The sequence below is a fragment of the Zingiber officinale genome, chromosome 4B (assembly GCF_018446385.1).
Source record: "Zingiber officinale cultivar Zhangliang chromosome 4B, Zo_v1.1, whole genome shotgun sequence".
Classification (NCBI taxonomy): Eukaryota; Viridiplantae; Streptophyta; class Magnoliopsida; order Zingiberales; family Zingiberaceae; genus Zingiber; species Zingiber officinale.
Window position 1 is genome coordinate 40,915,249 of NC_055993.1, and position 10,505 is coordinate 40,925,753.

At 37.2% G+C, this 10,505-nt stretch overlaps 1 protein-coding gene and 1 long non-coding RNA gene across 2 annotated transcripts; both read left to right on the forward strand.

Annotated features, from left to right (window-relative positions):
• The first annotated feature begins 5,683 nt into the window (after window positions 1–5,683).
• On the forward strand, window positions 5,684–8,704 carry LOC121978222. The gene is made up of 4 exons (XM_042530596.1): window positions 5,684–7,015; window positions 7,238–8,052; window positions 8,141–8,246; window positions 8,324–8,704. Exons 1-4 carry the CDS (start codon window positions 5,684–5,686, stop codon window positions 8,702–8,704), a joined length of 2,634 nt encoding a protein of 877 aa, XP_042386530.1.
• A 1,056-nt stretch (window positions 8,705–9,760) lies between these two features.
• On the forward strand, window positions 9,761–10,267 carry LOC121977509. Its single transcript, XR_006110883.1, has 3 exons — window positions 9,761–9,826; window positions 10,036–10,128; window positions 10,204–10,267. It is a non-coding gene; the product is annotated as an uncharacterized LOC121977509 (long non-coding RNA).
• Window positions 10,268–10,505: the final 238 nt, after the last annotated feature.

Consider the following 10,505-nt stretch of genomic DNA (forward strand, 5'->3'; position numbering starts at 1 on the left):
CCCATGCCTCAGTGTGTGCATGTCAGAAAACTTACCTGACGCCATACTGAAACAGTCCCATCGCGCCTTCGATGGGACAACAAGACACCTCGTTGTCAGACTAGGAGTATGGCTTAGTCATGTGACTTGACGGCTATCAGGAGATGTTCCTATTCTCCTTTACCGCCGGCCGGGACGTACGTCCGGCCGGCTGGATGGAGAACACCGTCCGGGCGGCCTTCATCCCCTGCGCCGGCCGGACGGCACGCCCCTCACATCTCGCCTGTCGCTTGTGCTGAGATGCCGGGGAGACTTTCAGGCGAGTGACTTCCTCTCGGCTCTGAGACATTGTTTCATTGAGCGTCGGAACCCCAACCTGGTCAGGGCGCCTTTCACTACCGAATGTCCATTGGTCGGCCGATCGGCCTTATCCATTTCTTCCAAGTCCGGTCGGCTCACCCTTCTCCGGCGGACTACTTGGCCATTTGACCTCCACGTGGCGTTGACCCCTCGTTAGGGGGTCCCGTGCTCTTACCACCGGATCATGGCTCATACTCAAATACTAGGTCATCCACCATTGAACTAATCTATATACCCTTAGCAATGGAGTCCTTCCTTTTCCATGCCTTATAGGCATCAAGGTCACGTCTGTGTTGTACTGTAGAACCATCAATCGGTTCCTCCATGATTTGATTTACAACCTCTAGAACTTCTTGTTCCTCAAGAACGTATTGTATCTTGAGGTGCTAGATTTTGTAGTTATCCCCGTATAATTTCTCACCCTTATTGGGTTCAGCTATGATATTTTTAGTTGCCATGATCTACATAAATAAACACATTATTTATTATTTCAGTGTAATTCATATATGTGCAATTATTTATTGACTCAATGTAAATTAGAGTTAGTTTACAAAATCAAGTGATGACATTGTTTCCACTCATCATTTGTATGTTCTAATTTAATCAACATTGATAAATCATATTACATACATCTCATCTAATGAACGAATCATTATTAAAATGAACTAATCATTTTTCATATGAAATAATCATATGGATATATGAACGAAACATATTCACATGAACTAATCATGTCATGAAATGAACTAATCATTTCCAAGTTTGTTAATATATAACATAACTTTTCATTATATAATTATGTTTGTGTATAACGACAGAAATTATTACATGACTCAAAAACTAGATGAGCTAATGCTGTTCATACATAACGACAGTACATAGAATACTAATAAACTAGATAGGCCAGCACTGCTCCCACTAGGATAAATGCTAGAGCAGTGGGTACTTGCATCCCGTTTATCCGGGATTCTATGATGGGTGGTTTAGCCTCAGATGTATCCATCAAATCCATTTCTGGATCTTCTACACATTCTTGAGGATCCCCCTCCGATTCTTCGGGATCTATCTTTTCGGGATCTGGATTCTCTTCAGATTCATTAGGATCCCATTCCAAATAAAGTAACTATCTGCACATCTCTGAGTATGAGATGTGCCCATCAGAATCATCCCAAAGTTGGAATGCTATATGCCTTAGATGTTCCGATAATGAATAAACCAGAGACCATCTTCTTTCTGTTTCTTGGACTGGATACCCTTCTTGCTCGAGATTCCAGAACAACCAATCGAGCCGACCAATAAGCCTACCGACTCCGTGATCCGGGTCATATTCCAGCTTCTTGATCTTCTCCCATACCTTATGTTGTCGTTCACAGCGACCAACCATCGTGTATATCGTTCTTTATATATGGCATTGAAAATCATGATGTCAGTACAAAACCGACATACCAGTAACAAAAAACCGGTCTAATTCAATTCCCACATATAGAACAAAATATACAGAATGCACAAGCAATTAAGAAAAACAAATTTCCTTATTTTGGGGAGTCTCATGTGACTGACACATTGGATCGGTCGATCAGGAATCCGGATCATAAGTTTAATCTATTGTCCTCATTAGAACTAATCTAATTGGACAGGGATTTCTGACCTATGTTCTGTTATTGTTTAAGCCCATTTGAGTCAATCTAAGACTTATTGATCATACTCAGGTCCATTTGACTCATCCAATGCCCATTGGATTAAGTCTGACTCATTAGAACAAATCTAATTTTTATAATCAAATCTGACACAACAGAACTAATCCATTCATATTTGATCAACCCAACTACTGTAATCAAGATCACCCCAATTAATTCAAATAATAATCTGAACTGGTTAAACCAACAAATAATTTGAACCAGCTTTAGATATCATTGAATCAAATTGGTCTGCTTAAATCAACTAATAATTTAAACCAGACCTGGGTTTGATTGGACAAGTTGGTCGGTTCCATTTTCAATAAATTGAACCATAAATTAATTAAATATTTATTTATTAATTAATAATACATTTCAGTATGTATTTAATTAATTAATAAATATATTTAATTAACCTTCACTGTTTATATATGTGAAGAAAAAATAAAAAAAATACATGTTATATACACGGTTTTTTTTATTTTCTCCACAGTGCTTCGTCAAAACGAAATATTGTTCATCATACTCTTGAATCGATTCATGAATCGATTCAAGTGCATGCATTTTTTTTAATTTATTTACTGTGCTTCATCAAAAAGCATTGTTTGCGTTTTTTTTTCTCCTCAATCGATCCATGAATCGATCGAAGAAATCTGCGCGATTCTGAATCGATTGAAATGCAATTTCAATCGATTCGATTCAATTGAATCGATTGGTTAATTGGTTCAATTGATGAATAGTATTCACTGTACATCTTCTTCGCGATAGAAGGAGAAAAAACATGAGAGTGATCTCCGCGTCGATTTTCATGCATTCAAAACTATACTCTGATACCATTGTTGTATCTTTTTGAGAGCATGAAACAAAAATGAGACGAAAGCGGTAACCACTCACAGTGATCTCCCAAAGAAATCGCAACTGAAGACGCCGGTCGACGAAGAGGCTGTCGCTGTCGGAAGCACGATTACGAGGCAACCGGAAAGCACTTCAAAGTTCACGAGCCAAATCCCAACCTCTGGACGTTCTCCTTTGCTCGACCAAAACACCTCACAACTTCACTTGCTCCTCTAATCACCTTCTGCTACGATCTCTTCTCTCGTCTTCTCAAAGGCTTCACTATGTGAAAAACGACGTTTTACTTCGCCACGATTTACTTCATCAATTTAAATATATGAGGTAAAAGTGTATAAGCAACTTCGCTGAAAAAACTGACGAAGTATATATAAATATAGACTTCGCATATTTAAAAACGCGGGCTTCGCTTTAAACTGAAATAAGCTATTACTTCAGAAAGTTGTTAAATACCGAAGTAGTAATGTCGTGAATAGAATTTTTAGTGTTTACTCCGAAGTAATAGTACAAGAGTTAACTTTTATTTTGAGACCACTTTTATTTCCCCCCACTTTTTCGTTAACTTCCCTCTGCCGAAATAAGGTTGGACCTCCTCTTCCTTCCCCTTCATTTCAGTCCTCTCCGTTCCCTCTCGTTAGGGCTTCCCTCTGCCGAAATAAGGTTAGACCTCCTCTTCCTTCCCCTTCATTTCAGTCCTCTCCGTTCCCTCTCGTTAGGGCTTCCGATTTGGAGTCTTAGGCAACAGAGACGAAGGTTTCCTCATTAGGGCTTCCGAAATAAGGTTTGGCAACTTGAACTTTCTTACGCAGGGTTTAGGTTGCAAGTGTTTGAGATATACCGTATGTTTTCTTTCCTTCGATTTCTTTTTCTTATTCTTCTTCTTTTTCTCCTCCTTTATTTTGCAAAATCATGTTTTAGACGGTCTCCAAATTGTTGTAGGTTTGGTGCTATTCTTCCAACAAAGACAAGTGTTTGGAAACTTTTTTTGCTTTTTTTTTTTCATTCGCTATGTTTACGAGGTCATTACCTAAAAGTACGCATGATTTCAAGTTAGAGTAAGACATGTGTTGTACTCTTACTCCTTCAAGTTGTCCCTCAAAATCTCAGTTCCACATGTATTAATTTTTCTTAAAAAAAAATACATGCCTCCTAATGCAAGCAAGCATAGCACCAATTGAATTTAAATATCAACTATAGAAGATGGATTGTTTTCCCATGAGATAGCAAAAACTAATGTAACTAATGTGTGTTTTTGTTTCCTTGTTCAGACAATTTGCTAAGCAACCATCAACATTCATATACAAATCAATATTGCTGGAACACTCACCTTTATAATTTCTATTTTGTCCTTGCTCTCTCGGTGACCACTACACTCCTATTCAAATCTTGATGATGAATGACTCCTTTCTTTATATAAATGTGATCATATACTTTATCTTTGTCCTCTTGAAATGGATTGAAATAAAACAGAGATGCATCCAATTTCTATCTAATGCCTTGTGTTGTATACTCGATCCACACTAGGTATAATTTGATAAAGAGTGATTACATCTCTCTATTATTTGCTACTCTCTTTGGCATAAGATAGCTTAGCATTTTCTCCACTAGGTAGATGATGATAATAACTTTTAAATACAACATTCACTAATAGTTATAGTAAATTCTCACCATCCTAACATAATTTGTCTTTGTGCTACATGTTTCATCCACTATGAAGATCCCAAATACAACATTTCAGAATCAGACAATCTCAACTATGCTATCACTTATTGAGATTAAATGTGTAACTGCTTCATCCAGCACAAATACAACAATTTAATTTAACAATTTCTAACTATGATACCACTTAAGATAAATAATTTAATAAAATTCAAAGTAAATCTTTGGCTAAAAAAAATATGAGAGTAAAAATACAATAAAACTAAATAAAATTACTATTCACACTTTCTATAGTTACATCTCAAACCTTTCCTAACTCCTCAGGATGACAAAAAAAGTTCTAATAAAAAAACTTGTGTAAGCTCTCTGAAAATGTATCACACAACTTGTACAAATGCAACCCAGCATATCTCCTACATTCTGAAATGCTCCATCCATGAACAATTTATAACCACCATAAATTTCAAGAAATTTGGTTACAATTGGATTAAACGAACTCAAAACTGCTTCCATCACAAATTTCAACAATCACAACAGCATGATTATGAAAAACTAACTTTAAAATCAGAAATTAGAGGGGTTTTCTTTTACTACTATCAGGCTGAATGGTCTCCGACACTGGATTGCTGACAACCCAATAGATTCAATCTATTTAAGAGCGTTCATATGTCAAATGATTGAGTGTGCATGTTCGAAAAAAGACAAGTGTTTGGAAATTCAACTGGTGTCATGCTTTCGTTCTTTATATATCCACATATTGTACAAAATACGCATTATTTTTCTTCATGATGAGTAGAAAATATTGACAGCTGTTGGAATGAGTATAAAATATGGAACTGTGCTCGATATGAATTTGACTACCTTTTTGCAGTCTTACTCTAACGTTTGCTTAACATATATGTAGTATCTTCAGGTTTTGATCAAAGAACACATTGAGCTAGCGGTAAATAATTTTAGCACGATAATTCTGAAGAAGTTTCTTGGGATTCTGTTGTACTATAATGGATAAATCCTGGATTTACTTAGATAGGAGGTCCAAAGAGTATGAGGAGGGTGTGGAACAATTCATTAGAAGTTGTTTGCAGAATCCACATATCGACCCCAATTTAATTCATTGTCCTTGTTGCAAATGTATGAATCTTAAAAAGGGAGCGGTTATGTGGATTCGGGAGCATCTTTACTTCAATGGTTTCAGTAAAAATTATTTGAATTGGATTTGGCATGGTGAGGCGGTGGAGAAGGATAGATTAAATTCGAGTGTCAACCAAGAGCCAACTGATAATTGTCATGATGATTTTGAAACTGTTAATTTGTGTGAGGCAGCGTATGATAACCATACAGAAAATCCAGAAGCATTTATGAAGTTTTTGGAGGAAGCAGAGAAGCCACTGTATAAGGGATGCAAACGTTACACAAAGTTGAGTGCACTTGTAAAACTATACAATACCAAAGCAAGGCATGGGATGAGTGATGCTCTATTTTCAGATCTACTAGCAGATTTTGGGGACATGCTGCCAGATAACCACAATCTGCCATCGTCAATTTATGAAGCAAAGAAGACGTTGAGTTGTTTGGCTTTGAGTCATGAAAAGATTCATGCTTGTTCCAATGATTGCATCCTTTATAGGAAACAATATAAAGACTGCGTAAGCTGCCCGAAATGTGGCTTATCAAGATGGAAGCTAACCAAGAAAAATGTCGAGAAGAAAGGTGTTCCTGCCAAAGTGGTTTGGTATTTCCCTCCCATACTAAGATTTAAGCGCATGTTTAAATCTTTAGAAACTTCCAGAAATTTAACATGGCATGCAGATAGCACAAGAGTTGTTGGTCAGTTACGCCATCCAGTTGATTCACCGTCATGGAAATTGATGGATCATATGTGGCCCGACTTTGGAAGTGAGGCAAGAAATATTCGCCTGGCACTTGCAGCCGATGGAATTAATCCTCATAGCAATCTTAGTAGTCGCTACAGTTGCTGGCCAATCATGCTGGCCACATATAATTTGCCTCCAGACATGTGCATGAAAAGGAAATTCATCATGCTAACAATGCTCATTTCAGGGCCGAAACAGCCTGGAAACGATATCGACGTCTACCTTGAGGTTCTGGTTGATGATTTGCAGCTCTTGTGGGAAGGAGTTGATGGAGTCTATGATGCTTATCGAAGGGAGGTTTTCACTCTTAAAGCAGTTCTTTTATGGACCATCAACGACTTTCCTGCATATGGTAACCTTAGTGGATGTACTACACATGGTTATTACGCATGCCCAATATATGGTGAGGATACTTATGCAAAGCACTTACCAAATGGGAAGAAAATGTCATTTGCTGGGCATAGACGATTCCTACCACGATTTCATCCATATCGGAGGCAAATAAAGGAGTTTAATGGCATGGAGGAACTTGGTGAAGCAGGTAGGCCATTATCTGGAATTAAGTTGTTTGACAAGCTTTCAGACATAACATGTGAGTTTGGAAAGAAAACAAGTGTGAAGGGGAAAATAAGGAAAAAAGCAAAGGAGAATATTGTGGAAGACATTGAAGAAGAAAAGTATGTTGGAGCTACAAATTTCAGTAAATGTTGGAAGAAGAAGTCAATTTTTTTCAATCTTCCATACTGGAAATACCTACATGTTAGGCATTGTCTCGATGTTATGCACATTGAGAAAAATGTTTTCGAGTCTCTGATTAATACTTTGATGAACATCAAGGGAAAAACCAAGGACAATGTGGCAGCTAGGTTGGACATGGTTCAGATGGGAATTAGGCCTCAATTGGCTCCTAAAATTGGTGAGAAAAGAACATATCTACCTCCTGCAGCATGCTCATTCACAAAAAATGAGAGATTACAAGTATGTAGGTCATTAATGGATATAAAAGTTCCGGAAGGTTTCTCATCAAACATGAAGAATCTTGTCTGCATGGATGAGATGAAGCTGAGTAGCTTGAAATCACATGATTCTCATGTTATAATGCAGCACTTCCTGCCAATAGTCATACGTAATTCTCTGCCAAAATATGTTAGATATGTTGTCATAAGATTATGCTTCTTCTTCAAAGATATTTGTTGCAAGATTATCGATGTAGCCAAGTTAGATAAGCTGCAATCTGACTTGATTGTTACACTCTGCTTATTGGAGCAGTATTTCCCCCCTTCTTTCTTCGATATCATGCTCCACTTAACAGTTCATCTTGTTCGTGAAGTCCAATTATGTGGACCAGTCTACTTCAGATGGATGTACCCATTTGAAAGATGCATGAAGGTGTTGAAAAGTTACGTAGGCAGTCGAAAATATCCGGAAGGTTGCATTGTTCGGAGATATGCAGCAGAAGAAGCAGTTGAATTTTGTTCAGAATATCTCAATGACCTTGATCCTGTTGGGGTCCCTAAATCACTACGTGACCCAAACGCAAGCATTCCTGGATTCTCAGCAAGCAATTCATCAATCATCGTCCAACAAATTGATCTCCAACAAGCACACTTGACTGTTCTAGAAAATACAGAAGAAATATCTCCATACATTATGTAAGTGTACTGCATAACTAATAATTATATGTACTTGGCAGTCCATATGTATTCATGAAAATAAAACTTTAGAAGTAAAATTCTTCAGTGAACACAAATCCTTCTTGAAGACAATGTTTTCCAAGAAACAGAAAGATGCAAGGTGGATACAAGATGCTCATAATAGGAGGTTCATTGACTGGTTTCGTGCAAAGGTGATGTAGAAGATGCTAACATACAATATTTGTTAATCATTATTTTGATCACACTAATTAATAGGAATGCATGTCAGGTGGCTGCTGAAATCGATAGTTGCAATGGTGGAATGACATCGTCATTGAGATGGCTGGCCCATGGACCACGTGTGCGAGTCTTAAAGTGTGATAGCTATGTCATAAATGGCAATTTATACCAAACAAAAGAGCGGGATGATGAGAAAGTTTGTCAAAACAGTGGTGTTTCTCTACTTGCCAACACGATGCTTGTTTGTAGTGCCAAAGATAAGAATCCCGTGTTAGAGAATGTGACTTTTTATGGAGTTATTGAAGAGATATGGGAACTAGACTATCATCAATTTCAAGTTCCTCTTTTCAAGTGCGCATGGGTATCAAATGACAAAGGAATACAATACAATGATGAATGTGGCTTCACCTTAGTTAATCTGAATAAATGAGGCCACCAGAAGGATGAATTTGTACTTGCAAGTCAAGTTAGACAAGTATTTTATGTTGTTGACCCACTGAACAAAGGGTGGTCAATAGTGCTTCAAGTTCCAAATAGATGTTACGAGGGAGAAGAGGATCTTTGGACCATAATTCCCGAAGCTCGACCAATTGATAATGTTGATATTCATTGTATTTCTACACATGAAGGATACTTTAGATCTTCTAAAGAGGGTTTCTTTGTAACAAACAAGAAAAAAATGATGTTTTCCACTTTTATGTCATCTGCATTAATATTTATTGTTTTTACTAGTATTATTTTTACTTGTTTGTATGTGTTAAGTTATTATTTGTATCACGTCTTCTTTTATTATATTGTCACTGCAGACTTTATATACCGTTATCTCATCATTTATTTTCCTATATGCAAGGAAAAGAACAATGCGTCCTAAAAAACAGCGAAAAATAACAAAATATGATGAGCCACGTGTAGTTGAGGACACCGAACTACACCAAGATGCTGATGGGTTAGCAGCTGCAGAGATACGAGGAGAGACTGAAATAGAAGAACCTCCTATTACTGGGCAGAAGAAGACTCGGGGGCCTACATCAATGTGCAGACTTATTGCTGCTGCAAGATGGGGAAAAAAGTCGACGATTGAATATGATGACATAGGACGACCTGTGTACAATGAAAATGGGAAGGCACTACAATCTTTCACAGGCTCTGTTGTTAGATCCATGGTGCCTATTAACATAAAGTCATGGCCCACTGTTCCAGAGAACATGAAACAGAAAGTGTGGGAAGAAATATCGGTGAGTATAATCCAATAATACACTTCCTTATGAGATTGCTTATGTTTTTTTTTCATTGTGATTTTTTCAATATACAAACTGATAGCAATTACTGCTGTGTGTTACAGAATGTCTTCGACTTAGCACCTCAAAGCGAGGCGGTAGTGATGAGTTCAGCAGGCCAGAAATGGAGAGATTTCAAAAACAAACTCAACAGTAGGTTTGTCTGGCCATATAGAGATAATCCTGAAAAACTGAGGTCACCACCGGAGCAGTATCAGATCCCATCTGCAATTTGGAAAGCTTTTGTTGATGAGAGGCTACATCCATCTTGGGAGGTACTTGATGATATTATCATGTTATATTTAAATTATTATATGCACCAAGATTTAAAACATTTAGGGCATTTAATTAACAAAATGAAGTTCTGTATATAATAAGTTCATGTACAGCAGGAATATATATAATAAGTTCATCATACTCCATCCTATTGTTTTTAATATTCTAGCCATTCTTCTAAAAATTTACTTTTTTTTACGTGACATAGGTCACTCATGAAAAACAAAAGGAATGGGCGAGCAATTGCAAGTATCATCACAAAATGTCTCGCAAGGGATACATTGGATTGGAGACTGAATTGGTAATCCATGGAACATTATATTATCCTTTTCATGTAGTACGTCATGTTTTAAATGATCGTTTTTTGGAATTGTAGAGGCAGAGAAAAATATTCAGGGAGGATGAGGAAGTTGATAGGTCATTCCTTTGGCGTAAGGCCCGCGAAGACAAATCCGGAAACATCACAAATACAGAGACTGCTGAAGTTGCTGAAAAAATTGTATTATTTTAGTTTTATTTCAAGTTCATTCATAATAAGTGAAAAAAGTGTCTTCATTGGATATTTAATGTTACCTCCATATTTGTAGGACGATTTGTTGGACAAAAAAAAGAGGGGAGAGTTCATATCTTCTAGAAGCAATGACGTATTAACTACTGCATTAGGGAGCCAAGAACCTT